The sequence below is a fragment of the Lontra canadensis genome, unplaced genomic scaffold (genome assembly GCF_010015895.1).
Source record: "Lontra canadensis isolate GAN:19392208 unplaced genomic scaffold, GSC_riverotter_1.0 scaffold54, whole genome shotgun sequence".
Classification (NCBI taxonomy): Eukaryota; Metazoa; Chordata; class Mammalia; order Carnivora; family Mustelidae; genus Lontra; species Lontra canadensis.
Window position 1 is genome coordinate 9,145,432 of NW_022631048.1, and position 16,679 is coordinate 9,162,110.

Genomic DNA, 16,679 nt, shown 5'->3' on the forward strand with positions numbered 1-16,679 from the left:
CATCCGCCCTCCCCTTCCAGGTGTCGGCGAAGCTTATTGAAGCTCCCAGAGCCGAAGGGAGCCTGGTCTTCTCTGGTACTCAGCGAGTTAAGGAGGTGATGTTAAACAAGACATTTCTGGTGCTGGGGAGTTGGCCAGGAGAAGACTGTTCTGGAAATAACTGGCTGACAAGTTGCTTTGGTTTCGTTTGATTTACATTTTTGTTTGAAGAATATCTTTTTTTAGAAGAGCTCATTTTTTTTTAGAACATTCTTAGTTTCCTAGCAAAAATGAGAGGAAAGTACAGAGACTTCCCACATACCTTCCTCCCAACCCACAATCTCCCCCATTATCAGCATCCCCCAGCGGAGGATGTGTGTGTCAGTGTGTGTAAGGTGCCCCTTACAATCAGTGAACCTGCACAGACATATCGTCATCCCCCAGAGTCTGTCGGTGACACCAGGATCCACTCAAAATGTTGTGTGTGCTTTGGGTTTGGACACACATAGAAGGATATGTGTCCACCACGGTAGTTCCTCAGAGAGGAGTTTCACTGCCCTGAAGTCCTCTCAGAGAACATTCCAGGACACACAGCCCGCTGTGGTCACTGCCGCTAGAAGTGGGTCTCATTGGATCCCCTTCCCATCAGCCCCGGGAACGTGTTTGACCATCCGGGTCTTAGCTCGCTGCTTCTAGGAACTGCCTCCCTGAAATGATTCTGCCCTATGAAGGCTTCGTTTGCTTGCTTGTTTGGGCAAAACCCAAGAACAAAGACAATGATAGAATGTCTGTCACGTGCAGACTGTGATCATCAGACTCCAGGTGCTACTGGATTTTCTTCCTGATCATCTGTGCTGTGAGCAAATCACATGGTGATGGGGCGACCACAGGTTATAAACTGTGCGCTGCTCCTGTGAAAAGCTGTGTTCTTTGCTAAACGCACTATGTAATAGCTCACAGCAGGTGCCGTTACTGGTTGGGATTTGGTGTGATACTAGTCATAGAGATGGGAGCTCTTGTTTTGTGGATCCTAATATCTATGAAAGAAAGGAAGGGAGGGAGGGAGGGAGAGAAAGAAAGTGAGACAGACAGAGAGAGAACGAAAGAAAGAGAAAAAAGGAAGGAAGGAAGAAGGAAGGGGGAGGGAGGAAGGGGAGGGGAAGGAAAAGAAAAGATGAAAAGGAAGGAAGAAAGGGAAGGAAGACAGGGAAGGAAGGGAGGGGAAGGGAGGGAAATGAGGAGGGGCAGGAAGAGAGGAATGAAGAGGAAGAAAGAAAGGAAGGGATGGAGGGAAATGAGGGGAAGGAAGGAGAGGAAAGGAAAGGAAAGGAAGGAGGAAGAAAGAGAAAGAAAATAGTCATTTATTCATCGAGCAAAATACATACCGAACACCTAACTTTTCTGAAGCAACTGGAAGGAAGACATCCCAGAGAGCAGCAGAAGGAAATAATTCTCATTTGCAAGACATTTCTTTGTGCAAAAAATGGGGAATTCAGTGCTATTGGAGCATGAATGGAGAAAGAGGATTTACAAGGGCCTGGACTGGGTGGTGGCTGTGTGCTGTGGGCCATCCCGATTTCCCCGGGTCTCAATCAAACAAAATTACGCACGCCATAAGGGACACAAGGCTCTGTTCCAGTGCCAGGCAAGTCATAAGGAGAAACTGACCCGTCAGAACATTAATTTTCCTCAAATGAATTAATTTTCCTCAAATATAGGGGACTGTGGTCTTCTATCAAAAATAGTGTCAGGGGCTCATGGGTGGCTCAGTTGGTTAAGTATCCAACTCTTGACTTTGTCTCAGGTCGTGATCTCACAGTCAGGAGATCAAGCCCTATGTGGGGATCCACGCTCAGCAGGAAGTAGGCTTGCGATTCTCTCTCCCTCTCCTGCCCTCCCCCCCTTCTCTAAAATAAATAAATCTTTAGAAAAAGAATAGCATCCAAATATCACATTCACATTTAAAATAAACCACTAACCTAACTTTAAAGATAGTTGAGCTGTGTGCCAGAACCCCCAAAAGGGCACATTGGCTCAGCCAAGTGAGAAGCACACAACCAAGGTCTGCTTGAATGTGACCTGGACACAGGAGGCTCCAGACTCTGAAGGTGCAGGTCAAAGATGGTGGGGTCGAAGTTAAGCGAGAGCACAAGTTACCGTGGTAGGAATCTGTCTGCCCAGTGTGCACCCCATGTTGATATCACCTGTCCTCACCTGTCCAGGTAACAGCTCATGACATCACACGTGGCCAGGAAGACAGCCAGGCTCCCAGCCTCAGCACGTTTCTCTCTAGGTCAAGATGCTCCAACTGTCATTATTTTCTGAGCAGTTTGAAAAGCTGAATGCCTTAGGGAAGGCACGTCTCTCCAGTTAAGAGAGACTCCAGTCTCTCGCTAGATCATGTACGGAGAACTCTTGCAGACTGTGGTGGCTGTCTGGACCCAAGAGGCATTTGGGTTTTATGAGGGCAAGCCATCAGGATTGGGGGACTGGATGCTGTCATCCTGATGACTGGGCTTCTGACTTTTATGTGGGATGAAGGTACCCTGGTCATTTTGCAGCTGTCTGCTTCCCTCCAGCCTCACTTGACAGCCCGGCTTAGACTTCCCTAAGACAGATTCTTGTCTGTGACTCTAGCTTTGAGCCTAGAGCTCTGTCTCTGACCCACAGACTTCTCTGCCTGTGGCTTCCCCCATCTCCTAGTCTCTCCATCGTCCTTCGGGTCTTTCTGCCTGTGTGTTCCTTTGTCCCTGACTTCGTCCATAGGCGCCACCTCTCGGAGGGCCCTGCTTACATCATGCTGTATGGTGCCTCTCTGGTCCACACAAAGCTGCGAGACTCCACTTTCTCCCAGGACTTGCTCTGACTCGGTAGCCAGATTTTGCCTTACAGCTTGGGGCCACTGATGGGTCTTGGTTCCACGTAAAAAAAAAACTAAGGACTAAACATGCAAATTAAGTGTGTTCATTTTAACATCATGTCCAGAAGTACGTACCTTTGTTTTTTTTAAGATTTTTATTATTTATCCCATAGAGAGAGAGAGAGAGAGAGAAAGAGCAGGGGAGGGAGCAGAGGGAGAGGGATAACCAGAATCCCTGCTGAGCACAGAGCCTATGAGGGGCTAGATCTCATGACCCTAAGGTCCTGACTTGAGCCGAAACCAAGAGTCAGACACTTAACTGATTGATCCACCCAGGCACCCCCGTAACTAGCTACCTTAATGTAACATGGAAACTCAGCATCGAGGGACCCATTTATCTAATCAATGTATGAAATGCTCATTTCATGAGTACGAGGAGTAAACTAGTTTTCAAAGCGAGGTCCCTGACCAACAGCGACTGCATCCCCGGGAACTTGGTAGAAATGCAAATTCACAGACCAGTCTTAATGGCTCAGAAACCTTGAGGAGAGGCCCAGCAATTGGACTTTGACCACGCCCAAACTTTCAGATTAGTTAATCTTTGAGAATCCCAGCTGCAGGGCATGGTCCCACAGGGCTCTGCTAGATGTACCAGGATGAGCACACGGTCCCTGAGAGGGAGCCCAGGGTCATGCTGGCACGATGGCAGGGAGAGGGTGTAGGAATGTGTCAAGGTTGCAGCTCCAAAATGAAGACAGGCTTTGCAGTTCAGCTAGAAGTGCGTCCTAGAGAGGGTGACGTGTCACCTGGCCCAGCTTGACGGAAATGGGACGTGCCCTCCCTGACTTCCCTGCCCAGCCATGTGGTCCCCAAGAGCTTGCTCACTTCCTTGAGTCCCGAGCACCTCTGTATTTGGGGCAGGGGTGCAGGCACAGGCTGACCATCACTCTGCCAAGCTCTCCGTGAGGATTTAAAAAAAAAAAAAAAAAAAAAAGAAAGAAAAAGAACAACGCACAGGAAAAAGGAACAGCTTTTTCTTATCAAAGCCACAGTCTCCTGCCAAAATGCTTCGTGATGTCTATACACATTTGGACAGTCATAGTGTTGTTTTTTATTTTTTTAAGAAAGATGTAGGAAAAAATTATGTACTTTTAAACTTAAAAATAGAGATCACCACAAATACCAATAAATTGTACCCCTATATTCTGAGCACTTAAGAGACATTTTGGGGAACAACAGATTGAAGAGTCTGGAGGGGAAAAGGATATTGAGGAGAAATTCGGAGAGAAAGCCCCAGAGATCTGCCTCATGACCCCCTTAACCCCTACCAACGTGGTTTTGAGTGGTCATTCCTCTTTATTACTTGGGATCAGAGAGAGAGAGAGAAAGCCTGCAAAGGTTGGTTATTTTTGTCGTATTCAGGCTTCCTTAAAATACCACAGACTGGGGGCTTTCACAACGGACATGGTTTCTCACAGCTCTGGAGGCTGGAAGTCCAAGGTCGAGGTGCCAGTGGGTAGATTTCCTTCCGGGGTGTCTTCCTGGCTCATAGGCAGCCGCCATCATTCCATGTGCTCATGTGACCCCTTTTCTTTGGGTGCACAGAACAAGATCTCTGGGTCTCTTCTTGTAAGGACACTAATCCCATCCTATCAGTGCCCTTGTGACTCATGTAACCATAATTACGTCCTTAGAAGCCCCATCTCCAGATACAGTCAACCGGGGGGGTGGGGGGGGTTAGGTTCTTAGCAGGGATGGTCTGGTCAACTTCTTTAATACACCTGATTCTTCTTTGACATTCTGGAGGGTGTCTAGTTGCCTTGTTTTCTTTCATTGTAAGATTGGGGGAATTTGATGGTATAGTGTCTCAAGGATGTTATTTCAAGCGTGTGGGCTACGTTGGTATTTGCTGGAGGGGGTTGGTTTAGCCACATACAGACAGGGGATGCTCTGCTCTTAGCCAGGTAAAACATCTCACCACGCAGACTCCCCACACAGAAAAAATGGAACAAATGAACTCACGTATTTCGCAAACACATCACACTTACCACATGCCTGGCGCTATGCTCGCTGCCTTTCAAGTGTTCATTCATTTAAGTCTCTAGCAGGTGGACACTGTCTGTATACCCTCACCAATAAGGAAACTGAGGCATGGGAGGCAGGTCTGAGAAGCGGGGGGTGGTGGTGCTTGGACTCTGTCCCAGGAAGCTCCCCTCAGGTGCCTTCACTGAACCACCCTGCCACCATGGGAACCTCAGCAGAACTGGTGTGTGCAGACCTGCAGATCTGAGGCATGTGCCGCTGCTTCCACGGGCAGGTGCGAGGTGAGGAGCGGTCAGGCTCAGGAGGGGATGAGAGTGTGGGTGTGTAGCAGGCAACGTCTTCCACTCTCTGGAAAGTTCTTTCCTGTGGCCTGGGGGCATAGGGACCCACTGAGACCCTGTGGAGGGTGCACGTTGACACCCAGTTAGAGACGCTGCTGACCTCTGCCATCCATACAGGTGGCACCTCTCTCCATTTTGGGGCACTGCCATTGTGCTTTGCCTTTCCTCTCTCTTTGTGGGTAAATTTTTCCAGGGGCATCAAAGAAGCTTTGGAAGAACTGGCGTACTCCTGGGAATACGGTATTTTAAATGCCAGCCAAGAAAGCAGATTAACTGGGGTGGGCCAGCCCACCTCCCACCCTCTTTTCAGAGGCTATAAAGGCCAGCCCCGCCTCCCACCTCATTTTCCATGGGCGTGATCCTTAAAAGCCTGTAGTGGAAAAGTAGTAAATCCGGTGGTGGTTTAAATGAGCCTGGGGCAGGTTCACACAAAGTGGCCGACCCTGCAGGAAGTGTTGGAAGATGAGCTCGTGCTTTTGGACCCAGGTCCTCGTGTTTGGACTGGTGGGTATCCAGCTTCTCAAGTGCAACCCAAGTTCGGTCCCGTCAGGACGCTGTGCCCCTCTGGGAGTCCCAGATGCAGGTGGCCTGAAGGGGAGCAAGACAACTGCCAAAACCTGAGCTCTCCTCAGCCCCAAACTTCCTTACTTCACTATGAGAACCCCTCTGTCCTGGCTGGGGTTCCTACCACTGGGAAAGGATGATGTCCGATTTGCTTGTCTAAGTTGAATGCGTAATGGCCTCTGAGTTCTTCATACACTTTAAGCACATATCATGGCCGGGCCAGGCATCTGGTGTTGGGTTTTATGATCATGCTCTTATGGGGTTTTATTTTGTTAGTTTTTTTTTTTTTCTTTAATAGTAAATTTGAGGAGATAGTCCCCCAGCACATAGAATCTTCTGCTTGGGAACTTTGCCTTGTGCCTCCCCTCCCGCCTCCCCACCCCAAACATTTTGTTCAGAAACTACTTCCACTTCGAACTGCTGCGACTGTCACTGGAAGAAACTCATCATGCATTAAATGAAGTAGAGAAAGCCAGAAAGGATCAGGCGAGTTGGGGGGAAATCCACCAGACACACAGAAATTTGGGTACCCCATTATTTGGGCCAGAAAATGGGTACCTCAGTATGCTGGCACATTCAGTAACTACTGGCTTCCGTGATGGCGAGCCAGGGTTGTTCTCCGTGATGGAGAAACTTGCGCCCTCCCCTGGAGCTGGCCCCTCTCTTTCTGAGTCTCTAATTTGATGTTTCAAATGTGTTACCAATTAGTGTATTAAATGAACAGAAAGTAACATGAGTAGCTTTTGTGTTCTTTGTGGTTTCCTGTCTAAGATTAACTCAAATACCCATTTGACAGTTTATTTGGGTGTGTTTACCCAGTGCAAGCCGACTGTGGCTGGAGGCAGCAGCCGAATGTGGGTGGAGACAGAGACAGGAAAGCAGCGAGCCTCAGATGCACCAGGGTCCCAAGCCTGCTCTGCCTTTTCCCAGAGACCTCGCCTCTCAGACTAGGTGGCGCAGAAGGGAGGCACATGAGTGGCTTCATGGATACACACGAAGTCATCTTAGCATCGTTAGAAGTCTGTTTTCTCTACTGAGGCTCCTCAGAGGAATGACCTCACATCTTAGAGCTTGTTTGTTGCATTGCATTAAGCTTGTGGTTGGGATAAAGATGATTTCTGCCCCCCCCCACCCCACCCTGAGTTGAGGGATTCAAAGTTTATAGTCCTCCCAGTGTTATTAGCCGGTATGGCCATGTGTGCTGGAGCCCTTGAGACCGTGGGCACTGCCTTGGCCCCACAAACGCCCCATCAGAGTCCCCAGACCTCGCAGAAGTGCTGAGTTGTTTTCTATCAATCTGAGATTAATTTCAAACTGTAGCAGTTGAATGAAAAGTAGGGTACTTTGGGGAATCTCTCTGGCTTGGGACTCTGACTGTGCTTCTCCTGTCTGGAGCCACTACCCCCAGCAGCCCACAGCCCTCGAGGTGAGTGTCAGGTGCCCAGGCTGCAGCAGGACAGTTGTCACTTGTGTGTTTACAGAAGAACTGCGAGTCCGTGATCTGCACACCTGCATCCCCAGGCACCTGGAAAGCATAACTATGACCTTAAATAGTTGTCATTTCAGTTCCTGTTTAAGAAATAGATCACAGGAAAGACCTATGCTTTTGTGAGAGGTGTAGGCTTCACTGCTTGGGAAATTTAGGAAAGAGGGATCAGCTTTAAATATAAAAACCTTCTGCCAGGGAGATATAAAAGAAGCAAAAGATATTCTTCAGAGTGATCTGAATTGTTACGCTCCTCCCTCAGTAAGCAATTCCCTGTGACGGGGAGCATGAGGACAAGTTTTGACACCCAAGCAAGGTCATTTTCCTCGGGTTTTGTTTTTTTGTTTGGGGGTTTTTGTCTTTAAAAAGGCATACTTTTTTTTAGCTATCGTCTTCAACTTAAAATTTTCAGTCTGGGGACACCTGGGTGGCTTAGTTGGCTGAGCGACCGACTCTTGGTTTTAGCTCAGGTCATGATCTCAGGGTCGTGAGATCAAGCTCCAAGTTGGCCTCTGTGCTTAACATGGAGTCTCCTTGGGACTCCCTCTCCCCCATCCCTCTCCCCCGCTCTCTCTGTCTCTCTCTCTCCCTCTCAAATAAATAAATAAAATCTTTTTAAATTTTTCACTTTTTAAGAGCCATTATATTGCTGAATCATTAAAAATTTAGTCTTTAGTAGTAGTATCATGTGTGCTGATTAACCTTCTAGGACTCCAGTCAACATGGCTATGAACATAACTACAGACAACTCTTGTCCCAGCTCTGATGGTTGCTCTTCCAGGCATTTTGTTGACTAGTGTTGGAGATGTTGGGAAACGCTGTCCAGTCCTGCACCAGGGATCCATGAGCTCTGGTTGCCTGTCATATGCATGACCAGTTTGCTCGTTCACCTACTGGTGCGTGGGTTTGACCCTTACTCAGCTTGACTGAAGGGGGAGGGCAAAAACATTCCTAATTAATGTGATCTGTTTCCCTTTTCCAGCCATGCGATGATGGACCTACTGGTTGAGCTCTGTCTCCAGAACCACCTGAACCCATCCCACCACGCCCTCGAGATCCGGTCTTCCGAAACCCAACAGCCTTTGAGTTTTAAGCCAAATACTTTAGTTGGGACCCTGAATGTGCACACTGTATTTCTCAAAGAGAAAGTTCCCGAAGAGAAGGTGAAGCCTGCTCCACCCAAGGTACCTGAGGTCAGTAGGAAGAGGGGGACCCTTTGTATCTGAGGGCATATGAGACACTTGTGGCCGAGGAGCTGAGATGGGGGGCTGGTGGAACCCCTCTTATCTGAGTAACATGTGTGTACAGCATACAGCTGTTGAAATGTCTACCTCCCTGCTAGCCAAAATTAGACTCTAAACTGAGCTTCTTTCAGAAGATGGAAATTAGCCGATTTCAGTAATATTCAATGGTTGTATCTTTGCTCCTTTGGATATTATAGAAGAGGAATCAGTCTAGAGCAGAGGTAGCCTTTGGAACCTTCTACACAGAAAGAGATGGTTTATCATTCTGAACTTTCCAAAGGGGTCACCCCTGGCCGCATGAGGCTGTTAAGCAGGTACAGTGCAGCTAGTGTGATTGAGAAACTGAGCCTTTAATTGTATCTAATGTTAATTAATTCAACTTTAAATAACCAGAGGTAACCAGCCACTACCTTGTTGAACTAGTTACAGCCATTCTCCTTCCATTCTGGAGGTCTTCCTGTCCGAGGAAGCCATGGGGAATGGGGAAGATCTGAACTTCTTCCTAGAGAGAGAAGTAACAGGAGTTGTCCCTTTTGAGAAACTGACGTGGGAAATGTTTCCTCATTGCACTTGGAGCGTATCTTAGATAGAGATGTAACTCAGGCTTTTGACTTTTGATTAAAATGAACTCCAGCTCCTGATGGTACTTTTTCATAAGCCTTTGCTGTGGATCTTCGAGCTCCAGTTAAAAGCTTTTAGATTCTTGGGGCGCCTGGGTGTCTCAGTCATTAAGCATCTGCCATCAGCTCGGGTCGTGATCCCAGCATCCTGGGATCAAGCCCATTAGGCTCCCTGCTTAGCGGGAAGCCTGCTTTCCCTCTCCCACTCCCTCTGCTTGTGTTCCCTCTCTTGCTGTGTCTCTCTCTGTCAAATAAATAAATAAAATATTTTTAAAAAGATAAATAAAAGCTTTTAGATTCTTGAGAATATTTACTAAATTTTTCCGCTTCTAAAAATGGCAGTTTGGCCAATAGTTCATCTTCTATCAATTTTTATGTTTGGGGGCTTAATAAATTTTAACTGGTGGCATTTCTACTCTGGAATGGGGTGTGGATCCACCTCAGTGAGATTCTGTTCAGCCCACACTTGCTGTGACCCCTCTCCGGCATTCTCAGATGATGCCGTGTCAGTAAAGGCCAGGAAAAAGTTGACTGCCTCAAACTTCAGCATACTAATTTTTTTTTTGATGGGCCAGTTTATCAATAGACAGTTGGCATCAGGTTTAGTCAAACTGATTTTTTTTTTCTGATTATGGTGCTCATCATTATATGGCTATTATACGCATATGTTGTCTGTCTGTTATTTTTTTCCAGCTTAAATATATGTGCGTGTAATATACATATATATGTGTTTACGCAGACATATATACACTATATATATTTACATAGATATTAATATATTTATGTGAGTCTTTTGGCTGCTTAACTAAAACTTTGGTATCTTGGTTTTTTTAGGGGTTTTCTTTAGATTGAATCGTTCATGACACTTTGAAACTATCTTCCTTCACAAAATCTATGTGAGCACCTCGTGTTCGGGTCTGTTTGGGATCCTGGAAAGGCGGCGTATGTGTTCGATGATAAGCCCAGACCCCTCACCATGTCCGTTCCCCCGTGTTTTTAGCTGTTAGCTCCTCAGTGAGAGATTCTGAGGAAGTGTATTATGCCGGGTGTTTATCCTGCACTTTTCAGTATGGCAGTTCCCCCACAACCCACTGAGTTTTGCACAAAGAGTTTTGCACAAAACGTTGCCGTGGTCATTTTGAGCCCACAAGCAGAGGGTGAGGCCATGTGGGAACACACACTTACAGAATTCTTTTGTCCGGGGTGTCCTTCCAGAAATCTGTGCGCTTGGTAGTGAATTACCTGCGAACCCAAAAGGCCGTTGTGCGTGTGAGCCCTGAAGTGCCACTCCAGAACATTCTGCCCGTCATCTGTGCGAAGTGTGAAGTCAGTCCAGAGCACGTGGTTCTCCTCAGGGACAATATTGCCGGGGAGGAGCTGGAACTTTCCAAGTCCCTCAACGAGCTGGGGATAAAGGAGCTCTACGCATGGGACAACAAACGAGGTGAGGCCACCTTGCGTCTTTGACACCTGCCCCGTAAGAGCACAGGCGGGAAGCAGACATAACTGCCCGTGAGTGCTCGAGGTGCCCAGCAGAGACAATGGGTACCTGAATTTTTAGGCAACCCAAGTGTTGTCCAAAGCACAGTTGAAGTGGGCAGAAAATAAATTTGGTTTGTCCCCACTCCCCTCAATTGTAATTATGCCTCTCCCTCCCCCACCGTCCTGACCATGTTCTGAGCATCACCCTGTCTCCTGTGAGCTCGGCGGGGTAAGTGAAGAAGCAGCTGTAGCACGTGAACCATCTTCTCTTGGATTTCTTATTCAGTTGCCAGGAACTGCCCCCAAGTCTCAGACATTGCTCGTCATCAAAACCAGTAGCAAAGGAGTCCCTGGGTGGTTCGGTCGGTTAAGCGTCTGCCTGCGGCTCAGGTCACAATCTCGGGGTCCTGGGATCGAGTCCCGGGTCTGGCTCCCTGCTCAGCAGGGAGTCTGCTTGTCCTTCTGCTTCTCCCCCTGCTCATGCTATCTCTCTCTCCCTCAAATAAATAAATAAAATACTTATTTAAAAAAAAACAAAACAAAACAACACCACACACACACACACACACACAAAACAGTGACAAAACACATTTAGCTCTTTCTCTAAAACTGCCTGAATTAGAGATCAGGAGATCAGTCCCTGAACACAGCTTACGATGCTGTTTTGGGCTTCCTCACCACTGATGCCAGAAACTACTGACTTCTCGTGTGAACTTGGTACTTGACCTGAGGGCCCAGAGCCGCTGGGGCGAGTGGCCACTCGAGAGGTGTTGGCACAGAGACTGGTGTGTGTGTGAGCACAGATCCCTGATTGACCCAAAGGGCGGACTGTTTGGAAACAGCTGTCAGACCGAACTAAATAAATGAATGAGTAGACAAAAAAATAAATGAATATTCCTTGACCTAAGCATTATTAAAGTGAACTTCATAAATGTGCCTTGTTTTCACGAGGCTCATTTAATATCTGTGGTCTTTTATTTATTCCACAAATACAGAATAGGTTGGGTTGTTGAAATATATTCCATTTGTTCATGTTTTTCTATAGTTCGTTTCAAATTCCTCCAAGAAAATCTCTTATTACCAGTTTTTTTTTTTAAGATTTTATTTATTTACTGCAGAGAGAGAGGGCATGTGCATGAGCAGGGGAGAACAGCAGAGGGAGAGGGAGAAGCAGGCTCCCCGCTGAGCATGTAGATCCTTAACCAACTGAGCCATCCAGGAGCCCCACTTATTACCAATTTTGTCGCAAAAATCAATGATCATCGTTGAGCCTCCTCTCCTTCCCCCAGTCCTCTAGAGGTTCTGGACCCCTGTCTCATTTCAAAAAAGGTGCTCTGATATTTGAGAGCAATGCATCTTGTGCCTTATGTGGCATCTTTTTAAAACTCAGACAAGATTATTCCCAGCATCTGCTACACAGGCCTGGATATAGCTAGTATGTCTGCCTGGTTCTATAAGCCCTCTATAAATGTGGTTTCTGTGCCTCTTTAGACACACAGACTTCATTTAGCAAGAGGGAGGAAGGGGGGAAGGAAGGAAGGAGAAGAAAGAGGGAAGAAAGAGGAAGGAAGGAAAGAAAGAAAGAAGAGAGAGAGAAAGGAAAGAAAGAGAAAGGAAGAACAAGAAAAGAAAGAGGAAGGAAGGAAGGGAGGGAGGGAGGGAGGGGGGGGGGAAGGGGAAAAAAAGAAAGGAAAGGGGAGGGGAGGGAGGGGGGGAAAAGCTTCTCAACACAAGCCTGTGAAAGAAAAAAGCCTTACAAACAACTATTTCTGTCACAGGTCAATTCTCAGATATATCTCAAAATGTAGATGTGAAACCTGTTCCCTGGGAAAAGTCCTATAAAATCTGGCGCCCCAAGCAACATGGATCCCAGGAAGCTTGTGGTGGTCCAGAACACAGAGCGGAGGTGTTCAGGGAGGGGACCTCTGTCGGGCTGGGGCTCCGTCTTTCCACCCCCACACAGGGAAGGACACACAGGTGCAGCCATATTTGGTAGCTGTCATATTTGGTAGCACCTGAGCCCTGAGTGCCTGTCACTGCCTTGGGTGCCCTCTGAGGGACCCTTCTGTCTGGGACCCCAGTACCCTCCCCGGAAAAGAAAGGCACAACAGCCAGCATGGTAGGTGACCGGCTCCAGCCCAGCGGCCAGCAGCCCTTTCCTCTGGACTGAACTAGGCCACGCGCCACGCCGGCCATGAAGCCTTTGATACTCATCACTGCCAAATGCCTTTATCCCTACCGGCAGTCAAGTATTTGAGATGAAAGGAGAACAGTCCAGAAGATGCCTATAGGGAGCCCTGTCCTTGTGGCCCCTATTGGATTACAGCCCCTCTGCAGCCAGCAGCTGCTCCAAGGGACAAGGGCCAGGGCTGGGGGAGATGTGTCACCAGGCAGGGTCCCGCCTCCTCCAGAAGTCTTGATGGTGGCAGCTTGGAACAGCAGAAGGCTTTGCTGCCACCTGCTTCCACAGGAGAGCTTGGCAGCCTGGCATCTGCAGGCTCCAGGGAGATCCAAGGCCAGGACCCTTGGCCTCTCCTGTGGGGGCCCAGACAACCCCCTTGTGAGGCTTGCTGAGGGACCATGGCCATGGTCATGTGCTGCTGCCCTCGGAAGCTTGTGCTCACTCTCTCATTGCCTGCTTCTTCCAGTTCTTCTGACCAAAACTCAGTCGGAGCCCTCCCTGAGCTCTCAAGGTACAGTGAGCCCATTCCGGTCCGCCTGGGCTTTGCATGGCTCTGGGCTAGGACGATGCATGGAAGTGACGCTCGCGTGCAGGGTCTGAAGGAGTGTGCTGTGCCGCGCAGCCCTTCTAGGGGCATCTCGTCAGCTGACGTGAGGCTTTGGTTTGGTTTCTTGACTCCAGGTTGCCTGAGAGAATGTCCCTCGTGTGAGAATTTGCGGTGTAGATGAAGGCGGCTGGGGTAGAAAATGGGTCCCTTTGGAACATGGAATTTTAGGGCGCAGTGGAAATGGCACATGCCACAGACACACAGTTTTCCCTTCTGCCTGTGCTCACCTGTGCTCACCTGCCCTTGGTGTCCATTCTGTCTGCTGCAGACTTTGGGGCAGTCTAGACTGAAATGCAATCTTTTCGGCCATAGACAAGTATATATATGGTGAGCCCAGCTTTTGCATTTACTCTGACACTTACTTATCATACACTTGACAGGCAAACACAAATACACACATTTACATATACACGCACACATGCATAGATATATATAGTCACACGTATTATATAGTGGGATTCCTCTGACCTTCTTGGACTGCATGTGTACACACACACACTGTCTCCAGAAAGTTCATTAAAATCCCGATCAGTATTTGTCTCTTACATAAAAGAGATGAACGGCACAAAAGTGGGCATTGGTCTGCAACCACAGTCCATGCGTGTTGCGTCTGACCATAGCTCTCGTCTGTTACGGACCCCATCACACCGTCTAGATGAATGTTGCAAACAGAAGGATTCCCTTTTAAGAAGCACCATGAGTGGTAGTTGTTTTGAGCAGGGAAGTCATGTACGTGAAGCCTTCTTTGGTATGGACTGGTTTGACTTGGGGCCGTGGGCAGACAGCAGCAGAGACTGCCGGTCGAGACCCCTGTGGCCCACGGCCCATGTTGGGGACCGGAACTCGGAGGTTTCCCTGTGTGAAGGATGCCCATGCCGGCCTGGGTCTCCTCTGGCCTTGACTTGCTTGTGAGTGTGCTCTAGCCACTCAACAGCTCTGACCTTCCATTTTCTCCTCTGCAAAGGTGAGGGGTTTGGACTCGCTGGTATTCAGGACGCTGCACACCTTGCCTCCCCCTGCGCCGTTCAGTTCATCCTTATTCTGCAGATCACGTCTGTACTTCAAGAGTAGGTCCCTTTTAGAGATGGAGCATGTTGTCCCCTACACTTTGGTTGCTATTTAACTTCAAGCACATGGGAGTAAACTGAAGGAAATATTTTTGTACTCAGATTGTGTGTCTGGAGCCCCAGGTTCTAGGCCGGGTGTGTGTCCTCCCAGCCTGGCTGTGTATCCATGAAGAGTTACTGGCCTGACGTGTGGCCTGCACCTGCCGCCCCTTTGTCTGATGGAAACACCAGGGACCAGCAAGTGCTCTTGCTCTGCCCGCACACCAGCCCTTCTGCATGTCTGTGGGGTCCTGGAGGCCTCACAGAAGGCCCCTATCAGTACACAATCTCCAGTCCCTCGCCCTTGCCCCTCACACCATCTGCCTGGGGCCCCTGCTTCCTCCAGAGAGAAACGCCTGCAGAACACCTGTCGCGCCACCACAGGGAGGCTCTGGCACCAGGGCTGTCCCTGAGCGCCCAGTCCCGTGGGCTAGTGACCAGCCTCTGTCCCTGTTTAAGGAGAGAAGAAGAGAGGTTCAATTCTGTGACAGTTTTCTGATCAGTCTGACGTTTCTGTGGTCAGTGTCATTGCCTAGGTGCCAATAACAAGTCTCTCTCTCTCTCATTCACCCACTGGGCGCTACAATGTCACGTGTTTTACTATATCCATGCCACCTGTCACTCAATTCTAGAAACAGGATCAGCTATGAATACACATATTAGCACTTGCTGTTGTTTCCCTACACGTAGTTTGACTCTGTGGCGTAGTCTCTATTACTTTTCACAGCTCTGTGCTTCGTGTGGAGGGTTTCAGTGGGATCAGCTGTGAGATCTGTGTGCATACGTGGATGTGTGTGCACACGTGCCTCATGATTGGAGCTGCCCCGCTCACTGGTTTGGATGCTGTGTGGTGTGGAAGGCCCAGTAGTCCAGGTGGGGCCGCCTGCACGTAACCAAGAGCCTTGGCTGTCTAAGATCTGAGCCTTTGCCACTCACACAGTGATTTAAGGAATAGAGGTGTTTGGGTTTTACTGTGTTGGGTAGATGTGTGTTAATGCATTTGTTACTAACATGCTGACTTCCGTGTATGTTCTCTAACTCGAGTATGAAATTCTAGGCCAGCAGATAAGGAAGTTACCTGACATGTATGCCTTGTTTGGGTTGCTGTTTGGACAGCAGACGTGTACAATCCCAGTCCAGACTTTTCCACCTGTGCATTGACAAGTTGACTCCCCAGCGGTTGGCAGTGGACTGGGGAGATTCATTTTTTTGTCCCTTAGGAACACCTAAATGTTTCCCCTCTTGCCATCTCTGTGTGCCTTGGAAGAGAAGCCCTGGATGAGTTCATGATAAAATCCTGGAGTGGCCTTTGGAGTGTCAGCAAGCCAGTGAATTATGGCAACCAGAAATGGCGGGGCGCCCTGGATCCCAGGCTAGTTACCCTCTCTGCACAGGAGGAAACAGGCTTGGAGTGGCAAAGCAGTCTGAACAAGTCAGGCCCCTAACCTCTGCTCTGCCAGTTCTCAAGGGAGCCCCTAGGCTGCGTTCACACGCAGGGTGGTGTTGGCTGGGGGGAGACTGGTGAACACACAGGGTGCTGGGCCCCGCTCAGAGTCAGAGATCTAGAGTGGGCCCAGGTTCTCAGTGATACGGATGTGGCAGGCCCCTCCACACCCTTGCAATGTTGTCAGCTGCCCGACGAGTTTGAGCTTCAGTGTCCCCATCCAGAACACGATGGGGCTCATTCCAGCTCTTAACTTCTGGTAAGGAAGAGAGAGGAAAGAAGACTTGGGGTTCAAGAATAACAAAACAACAGAAGAAAGAAAAACGGGCCCTAGAGAATGTGATCAAGAAGGACAACATTCTGGTTGAGGTCGAAGAAGGCAAATCTGGAAGTGTGAATCCTGGATTCCTGTGATGCATGGGATTATTTTGACACCGCCTAGGTTAACCACGGCTGCCGTTCCATAGTCTGGACATGAGTGGGGCTCTTCAACAGAAAGCTGCTGATTTATTTTAGTTAGTGTTTTCACCCCAGACTTACAATTCTTAAAGCAGGTGTTTTACACAGACCTCCTGGTCCTTGGGGCTGTGCTGTCGGCCCGAGAGTCACAAGCCACGTGTGGCTCGTGGGCACCTGGAGTGTGGCCAGTCCAAACCCAGTTGTGCTGTGTGACCTGCGCACTGCATTTCAAAGACTCAATACCAAAATGAATTTAAAACAT

At 48.6% G+C, this 16,679-nt stretch overlaps 1 protein-coding gene across 2 annotated transcripts in view; it reads left to right on the plus strand.

Moving 5' to 3' along the window:
* COBL (cordon-bleu WH2 repeat protein) overlaps positions 1–16,679 on the plus strand; it is a 261,810-nt gene that overhangs the window by 102,010 nt on the left and 143,121 nt on the right. For both annotated transcript variants that reach the window (XM_032874994.1, XM_032874993.1), the window contains exons 3-5: positions 8,256–8,466; positions 10,353–10,581; positions 13,268–13,312. In XM_032874994.1, the coding sequence (XP_032730885.1) occupies positions 8,256–8,466; positions 10,353–10,581; positions 13,268–13,312 (485 nt within the window). The remainder of the gene's footprint in view (positions 1–8,255; positions 8,467–10,352; positions 10,582–13,267; positions 13,313–16,679) is intronic.